This window comes from Dromiciops gliroides, chromosome 4, assembly GCF_019393635.1.
Source record: "Dromiciops gliroides isolate mDroGli1 chromosome 4, mDroGli1.pri, whole genome shotgun sequence".
Taxonomy (NCBI): domain Eukaryota; kingdom Metazoa; phylum Chordata; class Mammalia; order Microbiotheria; family Microbiotheriidae; genus Dromiciops; species Dromiciops gliroides.
Genome location: NC_057864.1, coordinates 451,465,619 through 451,482,397, shown reverse-complemented (window position 1 = coordinate 451,482,397; position 16,779 = coordinate 451,465,619). Strand labels below are relative to the sequence as shown.

The following is a 16,779-nucleotide window of genomic DNA, read 5'->3' as shown; positions in this document are numbered from 1 at the left end:
TTTACTCTTACCTTAGCTATGGCCTAACATGTTTCCACTCTTTTGAGAGTTGGGGAGGGGGAATACAATGGTTCTCACTTCACAGCTAATGCTTTATAGTAGGGACAAGATAATTCTGCCTCACAGACAAAAGGACAAAAGTCCAGGACACACAGTGAAGACACCTTAAGGCGTCCAGAAGTAGGAGCTATACTCTGGACAGTCATGCTGATGTCAGTTGCTAATTCCATTTCTCTTCTTCTAACACCCAAGTATAACAGGACCAATGGCCATTTGTCCCAGGGTCTAGAGAAGTATAGAGCTAGGTTGGAAGGGCTATATCCAAGATATGATCGAGTACCTCCCAAGACTTCTCAAACTGGTTGATTCCAATTCCAGTCATTCAAGCAGAAACAAATGCTACCACCCTAACAAAACTAGAAAGCATTGTTAATTCTTCCAGAGTTTTGGGAGAGAAAGGGAAGGCCCTTGGGGGCACAGGTGTCATTTTCATCACTGCTAGCCACTGAAGCCAAGTGATTCAGAAGACAAAAGCCAATTTGGAAAATGAACAGCTGTTTAAGAAGATGATGTCTGAGAAAAGAATTTGGATTTCTGGACCATGACTTAAAACGTAGGAATGACACTCATGGCTAAGGATAGGGGTATACCTAAAGAGGGCTGGTAATGGTGGATTAGCCTGGAGTCTAGCAAATCTAATTGAAAGAAAAGGCACGAGGAAGATGGCAGAGGAAAGGCAGTGAGCTCTGGAACTCATGACATGATCACTCCAAAAAACATCCAAATAATGCCATAGAACAATGCCTGGAGCAGCAAAACCCACAGAAGAATGTGCTGAAATCATCTTCTAACAAAGAACAGCTTGGAAGGTCAGAAGGAGGGAGCTGCTGTGCTGAGACAGGAGTGGAGCCCAACCCCAGTCACCCTGACACAGATCCAGTCCCAGGAAGGCCTCACCAGAGAAGGAGACTCCCAGAGCCTCTGAATCAGCTGAAGCTCCAGTGTCGTCTGGAACTAAGCTCACAGTCTGGTGAGAAGGCTGAGCCTTTGGCAGGGGAGAGACTACAAGGGTCTATGCTGGTACTGAGGCAGAACTTGGGTTTTTCACCCCTGCTGGGAACGAGGAGGTAGGCTTGAGTAGCAGTGGCCCAGGTTGGGGAGGGGCACAGGCTCATCGGAGCTGATAACCACAACACACAAAGCTGGTTGATTAGCAAGTTGGTCTGGGGTCATCTACGGAACAGGGAACAGGCCAGGTGAGTGAAGAACCTGATCTTCCTTAAATCATACCACCTGGGGCTTCTGAAGCTTGGGATACTGCAGCCTGGAAACAGTGTCCCACTTTAAGGAGCCAAAAGTCAAGTAAAAGAAAGGTAAGATGAGTAGACAGAGAAAGGTGAGGACCATAGAAAGTTTTTTCAGTGACAAGGAAGATTGAGGTGCACCCTCAGAGGAAGATGCCAATGTCAGGGCTCCTATATCTAAAGCTTCCAATAATTTTTTGGTTTTTTTTTTTTTTGCAGGGCAATGAGGGTTAAGTGACTTGCCCAGGGTCACATAGCTAGTGTCAAGTGTCTGAGGCCGCATTTGAACTCAGGTCCTCCTGAATCCAGGGCCGGTGCTTTATTCACTGCGCCACCTAGCTGCCTCCTTAAATTTCCTTTTTAAAAAATTATCAAAAATTGATTTTCTTTCCTGCACCCCTATTGGAAAAAGAAAAAAACAATCCCCTCCCTCCTCCATAGAGGATGTGTATGTGTGTGTGTGTGTGTGTGTGTGTGTGTGTGTGTGTGTGTGTGTGTGTTTCCCCTCCAAGTGAAATAAATTTTTGTACTGGACATATCTAAAAAAAAAAAAAAATCTATGTTTTATTTTGATGAGTCCATGACCCCTATGTCAGCGAGTGGACAGCGAGCTTCATCATTTGTCTTCTGGAATCAATGTGTTGATGAGAGTTTCTAAGTCTTTTAAAGTCGTTTTTATAGTGTTGTTCACGTTCTCCTCCCAGCCCTGTTCCTAGCCTTCTGGGCTTCAAGATCACACCTCTACTGCTATTTCATCCTGAAATCTACCTCAGGACTTGGGGGCTTTCTCATCCTAGCCCATCCTAAAAGCCCCAGACCAGTTTACCTTGGACTGTCCCTGTACATGGCCTTCCCCCATGCTCCCATTGGTGGGTTCCTCCTGGAATCTTGATTTGGTGAAGAGATTCTGGTTGGCCCACCTTTACTCTCTCCCTGGCCCTGTTCTTGACCTTCTGAACATCAAAGTATTGCCTCCATTGCTGTGTCACCCTGGAACTTGGAGTGCCTGAGGCCTTCTTGTCCTGGAACATAACATACCTACCATCCTTACAGTCTTGTATATGCAAAAACTTAATTTTATGTAATCAAAATGGTCTACTTTATTGGCTGTGATCTTTTCTATCCTTTGTTTGGTCATGAATGTAAGCCAAGGTTAAGCAAGTCAAATCATGGTCACATGGCCTTGGCATGAACCCAGGCCTTCTGAAACCTAATGCTTTTTCCACTTCATAAAGCTATTTACTTGAAGTCCATGAGGAACCATAGAGAATTTAACATTATAATGGAATATATCATTATAAAGTTCTAGTGTGCTAACTAATAATGACATGGACATGGACAGACAATATGGGAGCCTTCCTGTTACACAGCAGTTGTGTATCATGGGGTAGTATTTATATGACAGAACTATATCTGGATTGTACTATGAATTTCTGGTGCTAAGCCTTATGGGAAGGCTTAAAAGATGTTGGAGTCGTATAAAAAAAATCACCCAGATATATAATAGCAATGACTAAGCAAGAAAACAATGGAACAACAACATCTCCAAACTCTTGTCTACTCAAGAAGATAAGATCCAAAACCTTCTATTGAGCTCCAACACACATACAAGCCTAATTGAAGAAAAGGAAAAGAAAAGCCAAAGATATTATTTTTGGAGACCAAGGCCTGAAGAGGAACTGATATGACATTGAAAAGGCTAAAATTCTAGCTAGTCTGTCTAAAATATCTAATGAGTGGTCGCCAATAAATTATAAGCTTTAGCAAGAGTTAGACTTTTAAGCATTTATTAAGGAGAATAAGAATTTTGTAAAGAGAGAGAGAGAAAGGCCTAGATTCCTCTATCTATTAAAGGGAGAGCGCATTTGTAGCTCCCTTCTCCACCAGAGTCCTTAGGAAAGAGAGAGAGTCAGCACCAGCCTCCCCCTTCTTCCCCTCACAAGCAAATGTCACTTCCTGACTCCAAAAAAAAGATGCATGGTCTTGCCCTCAGAGACCTTCACCTCATGGCAGAGCTTTTCTACAGTAAGTCTCCAGCAGGTGGCGTCATTCCAATCATTACAACATTGAGGAGAAAACAATTCTCTTCTTTGCTGATGTTGGGTGATTCTTCATCATTTGGGGCTAACCAAAACCACGATGAGGCAAGAACAAGAAAAATGTGGATAATGATAATCACTTTCACTATTAAAATTTTAATTTTCATGATATGATTTAGAAATGACATCAGTAATTAAAGATCATGCCTTTTCCTTCTAAGTTGGCTCTGATAAATATTCCATCCCCTTGTTATCATGTAGTCATTGGAGTGGGATGTAGCAGATGATGACAAAAATGACACAAAGATCAGGGAGCAAGATGAAACCATCAGGTATTTCTAACATGTTTATGTAACTTGAGAAAGTTCAACAATCTGAAAGAACAGTGACCAGGGAATGTCCAGGCCCATTTAACTGAAATCACCAGAGAGAAGGGAGATATCGATAAAATGCCACTGATTAGATTTAGCAAGATATATTTGCATTAATGTTTCTTCTTTAAAAAGTACCAGAGGGGCAGCTAGGTGACGCAGTGGATAGAGCACTGGCCCTGGAGTCAGGAGGACCTGAGTTTAAATCCGGCCTCAGACACTTAAGACTTACTAGATGTGTGACCCTAGGCAAGTCACTTAACCCCAATTGCCTCACCAAAATATATATATATATAAAAAAAAAGTACCAGAATCCTTTTTTTGACTCAGAGTTGTCATTGCTAGATACATACCCCATAGAGGTCAAGGATAGTCAGAAAGGCTCCATTTATACCAAAATATCCATAGCGGTAATTTTTGTGTTAAAAAGAATTGGAAACAAAGGAGAGTGCTCATCAATGGGGAATGTCCAAACAAACTGTGGTATATGAATACAAAAGAGTATTACTGAGCCATAAGAAATGATGGATATAAATTGACAATGAATTCAATGATATCTCTGCCGATTTGGAGTAGTCACTTCCTCTCAACCATTTTTGTTTTATTCTATCACATCTAATCCAAGACAAAACAGACAATATAAACAACAGATAAAACAGAAGAAAAAGAATACAAACAGTTCTACCTTCCCTTAGCGTCCATTACTGTGATTCCCTCTACCAGCAACTCTAAACACTTTTTAAATTCTTTTTGTCCCTAAACATGACTGAATCACTTGATTTACAGCCTCAACTCATTTTGAGTACAATGAATACTGTTCTGGAAGGACTGGCCAAGGAAGAGCAGAACTGTTGTTTATTGTCTGTTCACATCATGTCACACGCAACATTTCATCACAGTGTGGAAAGGACTCTATAGTCTCAAAGACTACATCAGTCAAGCAGTAGTTCTGGCAGGTTCTATTAACCTAAAAGGCTTCAAGTAAGAGTCCAGTGAGGAAAACTGGATACTTGTTGGAAGAATTGAAGAGATTCTTAGATCTAAGAGAAGTTCAGGACTTTCCCCAAAGAGAAGCTCTGATATAAGAACATGAATACAAAACCCAAATAAATGACATTTTTTGAAAATGTTTCACTTTCATAGTATACCTAATAACCTTTCCAAATTATATGGGATCAATGACCAGAAGTTAAAGCACCTTAATAGATTCAGATTAATATTTATTTCTTTGTATATGAAGAGTATAAGACAATACTAGTCAACAACCCCAATTCATTGCTTCATGACATACCATGAACTTTAGGTCAAGCCAAGGAATGCAATAACCCATTTAGAGGTCAAAACACTGGCATTAACTCACTACCAAACAAAAGTTCCCTTTTTGGGCTATTTAAATCATGCCACCAAAGACATTCTTTATCTTGGTGACTTCAAATCAGCTGCTCAATGCAAAAACCTAGTGCCCTGGGGAAGAAAACTTTTTAAAAGGAAATTCTTAAACATGAACTAGAACATCTATGGATTTGATATTTTTGATGAATCTAACCTTTTACATTAAACAGAAGGTAGACAAAGAAATACAATCACCTGTATAATGAAATCTGCTAATAACTTAAAAAACAAAAAAACAACCCAAAAGACAAGAAAACTTGAGAATATCCATACCTACTTTCAGAATCATAAATTCAATAATAGGCAGAAAACATATTTCACTGAAATAAATAAAATAACCTTTCTTGGGAAAATTCCTGCCTAAGACCATGAGAATACAAAAATTGCAGTACCTTTTTTTTTTTTTTTTTTAGTGAGGCAAATTGGGGTTAAGTGACTTGCCCAGGGTCACACAGCTAGTAAGTGTTAAGTGTCTGAGGCCGGATTTGAACTCAGGTACTCCTGACTCCAAGGCTGGTGCTCTATCCACTGCTCCATCTAGCTGCCCCAGTACCTCTTTTTACAAAGTAAATTAGTCAAAGATCCAAAAGTACCAGTTGGGTTTTTGTGTAGGTTTGGAAAACCAGAGGCTAAGTATAAAAACTAACTTGATCTTGTGGAGGGGGGAGGAAAGGGAGGGAGGGAGAAAAATTTGGAACTCTAAATCTTATGAAAATGAATGTTGAAAATTACCCTTACGTGTAACTGGAAAAAATAAAATAGATGTTTGTTGCTAAAAAAACCCAAACAAACCAAAAACAAAAACCCAACAAAAAAAAACCCACACAAAAAAACTAACTTGATAGGAAGTCAACATAGAAAACCAAATTTATTTTTCTTCTTTCTTCAGTACAGTGGAACTTCCATAAGAAGCTATGGGATGGGGGGCAGCTAGATGGCACAGTGGATAAAGCACCAGCCCTGGATTCAGGAGGACCTGAGTTCAAATGTGGCCTCAGACATTTGACACTTACTAGCTGTGTGACCCTGGGCAAGTCACTTAAACCTCACTGCCCTGCCAAAAAAAAAAAAAAATGAAGAAGGAGAAGAAGAAGAAGTAGCAGCAGCAGCAGCAGCTATGGTTGGCATTCAATAAAAATTATGGGGGGCAGCTAGGTGGCGTAGTGGATAAAGCACCGACCCTGGATTCAGGAGCACCTGAGTTCAAGGCTGGCCTCAGACATTTGACACTTACTAGCCTTGTGACCCTGGGCAAGTCACTTAATCCTCATTGCCCCTCAAAAAAAATAAAATAAAAATTATGGTCAACTCAGAGCATTTTATACGAGGATCTTTTTCTTTTTAAGCTGTATCATTATATAAAAATGCATGCCAATCTGTAGGTCATACTAAATGACACAAGGGCTTTGAGATGCCTTCTTTTAGACTCTGCTATTTCCCAAATAAACTTTGGAATTTACTGTATGTAAAAGGAAAAAGAGATAAATTTATAGGGTCAAAGTCCCTATTTAATGAGATAGAAAATCTTTAAATAACATGAATTTTTCTTCAAATCAGTCTAAGTGGTTAAACCTCTTTCCAGCTTCCCATCCATAAGTGGTACCACCATTCTGCCTAGGTTAAAGATCTTTGATTATTCTATCTTCTTCATTGTCTCTAACTCATGTGTCACCAAGGTCTGTCATTTTTTCCTTTGAAATGTCTTCTGGATTTATTCCTTACCTCTCTATTCTTTTTTTTTTTGGGTGGGGCAATGAGGATTAAGTGACTTGCCCAGGGTCACACAGCTAGTAAGTGTCAAGTGTCTGAGGCCGAATTTGAACTCAGGTCCTCCTGAATTCAGGGCTGGTTCTTTATCTACTGCGCCACCTAGTGGCCCCCTACTTCTCTATTCTTACTCCCATTCCTTGTCCATACTATTAATGCAATGGTGCCCTAGCCACTTCATTTGACTACCATCTTTCTTCCTTTCAAGTTCATTCTTGTATTGTTTCCAGATTAATATTCCCAACCTATCAATCAACACTGATTAAGTGCCTACCATGTGCCAGACACTGTGTTAAGCACCAGGGACACAAAGACAGTTTCTGTACTCAAGAAACTTACAATCTAATGAGGGAGGCAACATGCAAACAAATTTGTACAAATAAGCTATATACAGGACAAAAAGGAAATAATTAACAGCGGGGAGGCACTAGAACTGAGGGTTGGGAAAGGCTTCCTGTAGAAGACGAGATTTTAGAGGGGAGCCAGAGAACTCAGTAGGTGGAGGGTGGGGAGCATTCCAGGCACTGGGGACAGGCAGAGATGGGGCATCTTGTTCATGATCAGCAAAGAGGTCACTGGATAGAAGAATACATGTTGGGGAAGAAGGTGTAAGAAGACTGGAAAAGAGAGGCCAGGACATGAAGGGATTTGAATATCAAACAGAGCACTTTGTATTTTTTCCTGGAGGCAATAGGGAGCCACTGGAGTTTACTGAGTAGGGGAGTAACATGGTTGGACATGAGCCTTAGGAAAATCACTTTAGTGACCGAATGGAGAATGGATTGGAGCAGGGAGAGACTCGAAGCAGGCAGACTTACCAGGAGGCTTTTTGCTTTCATCATTTCATTCTTCTGCCCACGGACCTATAATGGTTTTCTTCTGCCTCTTACATAACTTCCAAACTCTACTTCCTTTCAAGGTCCTTCATAATCTGGCTCTGTTTCATTTGGCCCAGACTACTCACTCATACAATATTCATTCCTGTCTTTGTTCATCACAGAAATATTCCTAGGAAAAATCCTTCCTTATTCCTCTAAATCCCAGTCATCCAAGGATGGTCTTCTTTAGGCGAAGATAACCATCATCTTATCTTAGAGGTGAAGCTCAGCTCAAGTCCCACTTTGTAGCAATGAGCTTTCCCTGACAATTCTGCTCCACAATGATTTCTCCCTTCTCTCAGCTTCTACTGTCAAAACATAGCTCCTTATGCAACCGTATAAGATACCTTATACTGTTTCCTAACTGCGTCATATGTTTTCATCTTGTCTCCTCAAATGAACTGTATTCCTTGAATGCTAGAACTACATCTTACACTTCTTTTATATCCCCCACAGTCTCTACTATGAGTTCTGCACATATTAAATCTTCACCAAACATCAGCTGATTGGCTGACAGATAGATACCTGGAGAGCGGCAGAATGATCATTTTGGCAGGCCAGCTCTTGCTCAACCTCTGAAACCTCCAGCAGATTCCTCTCACTGACCAACCGAGACAACTCCCCAACCACAGTCACATGCTTTGACACAGTCCCAGACATCTTCTTGAACTGTGGATAATTCTCTACAAAGGCCTGTCAGAGAAAAAAATCGGTGGGAGATTCTGAGTCATCACTTCTCAGCAGAGGATGAGTGAAAACAAAACGACAATCTCTACCCACCCCTGCTGACCAGAATAAGATTTCTACAGCTCATTTTACAAAGCATGAAAACAGAAGAGCTGTTAGGTTTTGAAATAATGAGTTTTAGAAAAGTACAAATGCAACTGATGGGTACAACGGGTACCAAAGAAATCAGGATTTAACTGAAAAAAGAGATCTGAAAACAAATCTCAAAAAAGACTGGCTAAATGGGTGACATAAAGGCTATGCACGGAAAAGATTCTGGATTCCTCCAGCTTACGCCAGAACACTTATAAATTGTAAGCATCTCCATAGCAACCCATTAGTCACGCATGTCTAATTTACCTTCATATCTGCTATTGATTCTAGTTTTTGTTGTTCTTTTGGTTTCTTTTTTTGGAAGTCTTCCATGAGATTCTTAATGTTGCTGCCAATCTCAGCAAAATTCAGGTACATATTCTGTGTAAAAGCAAGGAAGAAACATGACTTGGTAACACATGGTCTATCCTACAGGTTAAAAATTAGACATGACCAAGAATCTCCTATATAGTTGGAAATGAAGGGAAAAGAGAATGCTACCATAATTATCCAACTTGGACTCAGGCCAAGATAGCTGAGACCAATACCTCTACTATTCTCCCAAAGTGCTACTAGATCATGAGGGATAATATCAGTATGGGTTATAATTATATGGAATTCACATTACTTAATATGAAATTGGGTTTGGTTTTTTTTTGGCTGGGCAATGGGGGTTAAGTGACTTGCCCAGGGTCACACAGCTAGTAAGTGTCAAGTGTCTGAGGCCGGATTTGAACTCAGGTCCTCCTGAATCCAGGGCCAGTGCTTTATCCACTGCGCCACCTAGCCACCCCCTGAAACTGCTTTTACACAGTAAGTATTATTTCTTTGCTATTTTATTCACTATTAAGTACGTAGTTACTTATCCAAGAAATGGTCTTAAGAGGTTAGAATAAAACTTTGATTTTTCCTCTGGAGTTGCAGATCACATACACACAAAGATAGATAGATGGATGGATGGATGGATGGATGGATAGATATACACATACGTGTGTGTATGTATACACACGTATGTATGTATATGTGTATACATGTACCATCATATTTATACACATATATGTAGCTAGACTGCAGATAACATCTATTTATTCTTCCATATCAAATCCTACCTACTTCTACTAGCCCCCACACTAACAATCCAACAATACCCTTCTCGTAATTAAAAAATCACCTACATTGGCATAGAATTCATCATTGTCAGCAGATAAAACCACCTCTCTCAGGTCTTTACTGATCCCTGGTACTCGAGAAAGGTCAATCCGATTGTTGTTTATGCCGAGCAGTTCATGGACCATGGCCTGATATGTCCACTAAATAAAAGGTGTGCAATAAGAAAATAGGTCACTATGATAAACCAAAGAAATCTTTAAAATGTAGCCCACTCAAAAGGGCCTTAAAATAACAATTCACTTAGAAACTTAAGTATATGTAACTTGTCTATTTGGCTTAACTAGCATCAAACAATTTGTATTATAATGAACAACAGTCTGTCATTTAAATTGGTAAAACACTAAAAATTCAAAGCGTCTTTATAGTTTATATTTTACATTTCTGGAAGGGCAACAAAGGTTAGCCTCTCTGATGGAAAATAAATGCTATATCTATCATGAGCTCCAAATCTCTGCCTGCAAATTATGTGTCTATTTTTGGTTTCACAGACAGAGCTATACTGGTCCTGCAGTTACAAGCTGTACCATTTCCTGTGAGCTTTTGTGGTTTTCTGCCGCACGAGGAGTGTGCTCTTGCAGATCTGTGCGGTGCTATATTTATCCTGGGAACACTAATATTATCAGAAGGAAGCTCGTGAGTGGATCAAAACACTGGCATACTCGGCAGCTTGCCTTTGCATCCATTTTCTTTTACATTTCTGCTCAATTTGAATTGAGAAGAAAAAGCAAATGCTTGCCAAATGTAAATTTATCTGGTAATATTGGTCAGAACCCCTGCCCCACTTTTGCATTATTGTTATTTGTAAAGAGCAGATTACTGCCCTTGAAAAATATACAAGTTCCTTGGAAAAAAATGTGTGTCAGTTCTCCTGGTTCTGGATGTATAAGGGAGCATCCAAACTTAGTACTACAAGTCTTTCCTTGCATTTCCTATTACAGTGAGGTTCCCATTAGTGTGAATAACAAACTATGTCAAGTAGCTGACTTACTCTAATCTGTAGACTTCCACTGGGTGTGGGTCAATGACAATATTTTACATAATTATAACTTTGAAAAGTGCTAATTCTATTTCATGCAACCACTTCATGGGATTCATTATTCCCACTAATCAGGGCCTCACTATAGATTTCAAATAAAATGCTTGTAGGTTAAATTTTAAATCTTGATCCACTAGAAAGTGCTATTCAGGTATTTAAGAAAAATATATGAAAATCTAGACTTACCAAAAGAAAAATTATGAGTTGATTAATCATATGCACTCAGGGAACTTGTTTTTGAAAGGAATCTTATGGCCAGCTATTCTTTTAAAAGCTAAGAACACTTTTGTAAATGTTTGAATCATTTGATTTGCACACAATAAGTCCATCCCATAAATGAATGGGAATTTGCACTATAGATAAGTTTCACTGTACACAGCAATGGATGTGTGATTTCATGGGGTGGACATTTCTTCTTCAGATACAAATCACAATTCAACCATGTGTCTTCATCATAGGGGTGCTTATCCGTTTCTTTCTGAAAACACCAGAAGCTTTCCTATATTTCTTTTAATATTTTATGGATGCCAGTGTAACACTCAGGCTGTCCATCTGTTATCTGTCACTCTTGTTAGATGATCAACTCATTTCCTTTTCTAGACAGAGACGTCCTTGATGATGGCTTTTATACCATTTCTTATAGGCAAGTCATAGCTGGTAACATTCTATGGGATACTGACACCCAAAATGTGTCTTTCCATTGCTTACTGGGTAACCTGTAATTGTGACTCTTTGGAGAATGGGATATTCCATTATTTGCAACCAAATAGCATCACAAAAAAGGATAAACATTGGTGTTATTTTTTTAATGAGCTTTTGTAGCAATGAGCGGTATGGAATCACTGAAAGCCCTGTATAATTTTGGCAATTACAATCCAGCCTATCTTTTTTTTTTTTTAATTCTCTTCCTTCTTTTAAAAATTTTTAAATTTATTTTCTATTTTGGGGGGGGGGGCAATGAGGGTTAAGTGACTTGCCCAGGGTCACACAGCTAGTAAGCATCAAGTGTCTGAGGCCAGATTTGAACTCAGGTCCTGCTGAATCCAGGGCTGGTGCTTTATCCACTGTGCCACCTACCTGCCCCCCTAACCTTCTCTTTTGATCAATTTTGAAACTGCTTCACCATTTCTTCAAAGTACCTATTTAATACATATATACTTGGTGGACTAAGTCAATGGGCTGCCTGTCCAACTAATTACACATCATAATCTGGTCAATATGTGCTAATGTTGACTTTATTTTTCCTCTACAGACAAGCAAGCTGATCTCTGTGGAGGGACTTCTGATCTTATCTGGAGCATTCTGGACCTAGAGGCAATCAGCACAGTACATTAGGAACCTCTGCAGAACCCCTTCAAAAGGCCCTCTTCTCTTCCATTCCAACCTTGTGCAGGATACCTTACAACCTAAGAAACAAATATTACTTTACAGCTACAAATTCTCCCTTGGTATTAACTGTAGAATAGGAATAAATTGAGAGGTTGTGTCTTTAATGACAAACTAAAAGTAGTGTCAAGACACATGAGAACAAGGACAGCTGAGAATAAGATGGCAAACAATGGGTCCCTGCATCTACTCTGTATTTCTACTTCCTCATCTCAATGCCATAGAGGTAAAGTGCTTTGACGTTTCTCATTTGCCTACAAAGGCCACAGCACCTGGTTTAGCAGTGGAGTTATAGCATCATCGCAGCGATCCAAAATTAGCAGCAATGGAGGGACTTCAGTTCTTCGGAATTCAAAAAGTTCATACTCTTTAGTTATCACTTGCTGTGGGTGAGAAAAAGAAAGTTTGGTCACCAAATGGCTACGGACAGAGGCAATGTAAATAGGTAAATAGGAAAGGAGTGAATAAAGAGGAGAATTATGTGCCTGAGAGCTGTTTGAAACAGCATGGGCCTTTCATAATATTGCTAAGCAAATCTCCCTTTAAAGTACTATATTAATGTAGTTTACTATTAAAGAAAAAAGAAAAAGATGAGCAGGATGCTATCAGAAAAACCTGGAAAGACTTATATGAGCTGATATAAAGTGAAATGTACTGTATACAAAATAACACCAATATTGTAAGATGATCAGCTGCGAATGACTTAGTTATTTTCAGCAGTGCAATGATCCAAGACAACTCTGAAGGACTTATGAAAAAGGCAATCCATCTACAAAGAAAGAACTGATGGTACCTGAATATAAATTGAAGTATATTTTGTTGTTGTTTTTAGTTTCTTTTTCTAAAGTTTGTCTGCTATGTTTTGCATGACTACACATGTATAACTTATATTGAATTGCTTGAGTTCTTAAGGGGGAATAGGGAGGAAGGATGAGAATTTGGAACACAAAGTTTTTTGTGGGGGCAGGGTAATGTAGGTTAAGTGACTTGCCCAGGGTCACACAACTAATAAGTATCAAGTGTGTGAGGCCAGATTTGAACTCAGATCCTCCTGAATCCAGGGCCAGTGCTTTATCTACTATGCCACCTAGCTGCCCCCAGAACACAAAGTTTTAAAAATTGATGTTACAATTTGTTTTTACATGTAAGGTAGGGAAGAATTCTAAATAAATAAACAAACATAATATTCCTAAGCTTCTTCCATCTTATTCACATGAAATTAGAATGAGAATCCTTATCTTATAGGTAGTTAAACTGAGATACAAAGAAGTTATATAACTTGTAGACTGTCAGCAGAACTAGGGACAGAACCCAGGAATTTAAATTCTTCGTCTCTTAGTTTTAATCCCCTGACTTGGAATATATTACAATGTAGACTCCTTTGCTAGTGAAGCTAGGTCATATTTTTAGTGAATGTTTGGAAGTGGAGTCACTGAAGCCTTTTTTCTAAAAGTCTGTTTCTTAAATATGAAAAGGAGTTTGAAAGAATCCCCTCCAAATCATGTTCTGTTGACAGCCGACAAAGGATGCTCTGGCACAGTGCTGGGCAATGTCTCACCTTCACACATTCAGCAAGTCTTTTTGCTGAGTCTGATGAAAGCTGGTAACGTATCATGGGGCATTTCTTCAGGGATAACAGAAGAGCTGTCAGTCCTTGGGTTGTCCTAGATAGTTGGGCCGGATCCCAGTTTCGACCCTGCAGGTTAAAGTGATAAGCCCAAAAAAGTCATTTTAATTCCTTACATTCCCAACTTCTAGCTTTAATAATCCCCACCAGGTAAAGTAACTGAAGCATTTACCCTTTTTCATACCTGACAACAACCCAAGATATTGAGGGAAAATAAATGTGGATTCACAGCAATGTAATCACCATAAAACTCCTGCAAATAGAGAGCACCAACATCAGTCTTCGCACTGACACATCTGTATCTCATAGTAACATACATAGTATAACAAAATGTTTGCCCAAAGGTGCAAACATAGATTACATTAATTCAATATATACTAAGAGTCTATTATGTCCAAGACATTATTCTCTGTGCTGGCAATACAAAAATAAAACCATTCCTGGTCCCAGGAGCTTACATTCTATTCAAATAACAAACTGCCCTTTCCCAGGGGAATAGCAGTTAATAAGAATAGAAGAAGTAGTAAGGGATGTGTCATAACACTGTGGACAGAGTCGGCCATGGAGTCAAGAAGACCTGGTTTCAAGTCCTCCCACTGACAGATGACTACTCGACCATGGACAAGTTGCTTAATCTCTTGGTGACCCCAAGCACTCTATCAATTGACAAGTCCTTATGAAATGTTTACCACTCACCAGGCACAGGGCTAGAGGCTGTGATCACAAAGACAAAATGTAAATAGTTTCTGCTCTTAAGGAGTTTCAGTTCTATAGGAAATGATAATATATAGAAAATATAGGGAGCAGCTAGGTGGTGCAGTGGATAAAGTTCTGGCCCTGGATTCAGGAGGACCTGAGTTCAAATCCAGCCTCAGACACTTGACACTTACTAGCTGTGTGACCCTGGGCAAGTCACTTAACCCTCAATGCCCCACCCCCCCAAATAGATATATGTATATGAAACAAATATAAGTTAGGTTCAGGGGTTGCTCAGTTGACAAGCATTTACTAAGTACTTGCTATTTGCCAGGTATAGGGCCAAGTGCCAGGAATACAAGTGAAAACAGTCTCTGCCTTAGAGGAAATCAAAATCTCACGGGGGGAGACAAACATGACAAAAACGAGGTAGAGAGAAGACGTACACAGGATAGATGTAAAGCAAGGGGAAGACACCAGGAGACCAGGAAAGTTGAAGCTGGTATTGGAGCCGAATGTTGAAGATCCGGGAAATTAAGAGGCAGATGATAGGAAATCAAGTCTTCTAGGTATGGTAGATGGTCAGTGTGACTAGACTGTGGAACTGGTTGAGAAAAGCAAAGTATAAAAAACCTGGAAGGGCAATGAAGGCTCAGGTTGTAGGAACTTTAAATGCCAAAGAGTTTTCTGAGGGGTGTGTGGATGCGTCTATGATCAAATCTGCATTTTAGCAAGATCGCTCTGGGAGCTCGGTGGAGAACAGACTGGAGTGGGGACATTCATGGGGCTGGAAGATCAATTAGAAGGTTACTGAAATAGTCCAGGTGAGAGGTGGTGTACCTGACTTAGGGTGGTGGCAGTGTGAATGGTAATAAAAGGATATAATCAAAAGATAGAGTGACTGTAGAAATGACAAGATTTGGCCATAGATTGAATAAGTATAGGGTGAACGATAGAACGGAGTTGAGGCTATGACCTGGGTGACTAGGAAGATGAGGGTACCCTTAACAATAATATGGAAATTCAGAAGAGAGAATGAATTCTGCTGTGAAAATGCTAAGTTTTGGAAGCCTATAACGACATCCAGTTTGAGATGTCCAAAAGGCAATTAATGATGAGGGACTCAGCCTCAGGAGAGAGACTAGGTCTGGATATATATATCTGAGAATTATTTACATGGAAATGACCACTGAACCCCGAGGAGCTTATGAGTTAACCAAATGACACAGAATAGAGGCAGAAGAGGGCTCAGGAAAAGAACCTCAAGAGACATATACCATTATTGGGCATGACCTGGATGAAGATAAAGCAGAGTAGACAGGAGGAGACCAGGAGAGAGTAGTGTCATGAAAACTTTGAGAGGTCAAGAAAGAGGAGGACTGAGAAAAGGCCTAGAATTGGTGAATAAGAAAACACTGGTGACTTTGGACAGAACAATCCAGTAGAATGATGAGATCAGAAGCCAAATCACAGAGGCTTTAGAAGACAGTGAGGGGAAAGGAAGTGGAGGTTTCTAGTGTAGATGGCTTTCTCAAGGAAGTCAGCCAAGGAGAGGAGGAGAGATATAGAATGACAGCTAGTGGCAATGGATCAATCAAGTGAAGATTTTTTTTAAGAACGGAGGAAACATCAAAGACATCCCCCCAAAGAGAAAAAAGACCTATTTGTATCAAAAATATTTACAGTAGCTCTTTTTGTGGTGGCTAAGAATTGGAAATCAAAGGAATGCCCATCAATTGGATAATGGCTAAACAAGCTGTAGTATATGATGGTGATGGAATATTATTGTGCTATAAGAAATGACAAGCAGGATGATTTCAGAAGGGCCTGGAAAGACTTGTATGAACTGATATATAGTGAAGTGAGCAGAACCAAAAGAACATTGTGCACACACAGCAATATTGTTTGATGAAGAACTGTGTAAGACTCAACTATTCTCAACAATACAATGATCCAAGACAATCCCAAAGGACTATTGAAGCATACTGTCTACTTCCAAAGAAAGAACTGATATTGATGGAACAGACTGAAGCAGGCTATTTTTCACTTTCTTTCACCTTTTTTCTTTATTCAAGTTTTCTTGTACAAAATGACTAATATAGTAATGTTTTACATAATCGTACGTGTATAATCCATATCTGATTACTGACTGCCTCAGGGAGAGGGGAGGGAAGGGAGGAAAAGAGGGATAAAAATTGGAACTCAAAACTATAAATAAAAATGTGTATTACTTTTAAAAAAGAGTGGAAGAAACATGAGTATGTCTGCAGATAGCAGTGAAAGAGAGAGAAGAC

General features: G+C 39.5%; 1 protein-coding gene across 1 annotated transcript in view; it reads right to left on the bottom strand.

Moving 5' to 3' along the window:
* VPS45 (vacuolar protein sorting 45 homolog) overlaps window positions 1-16,779 on the bottom strand; it is a 77,846-nt gene that overhangs the window by 51,288 nt on the left and 9,779 nt on the right. The window contains exons 5-10 of the mRNA XM_044002109.1: window positions 13,974-14,042; window positions 13,721-13,858; window positions 12,435-12,545; window positions 9,746-9,880; window positions 8,838-8,951; window positions 8,277-8,444 (exon numbers count right to left, since the gene is read on the bottom strand). Of these exons, the coding sequence (XP_043858044.1) occupies window positions 8,277-8,444; window positions 8,838-8,951; window positions 9,746-9,880; window positions 12,435-12,545; window positions 13,721-13,858; window positions 13,974-14,042 (735 nt within the window). The remainder of the gene's footprint in view (window positions 1-8,276; window positions 8,445-8,837; window positions 8,952-9,745; window positions 9,881-12,434; window positions 12,546-13,720; window positions 13,859-13,973; window positions 14,043-16,779) is intronic.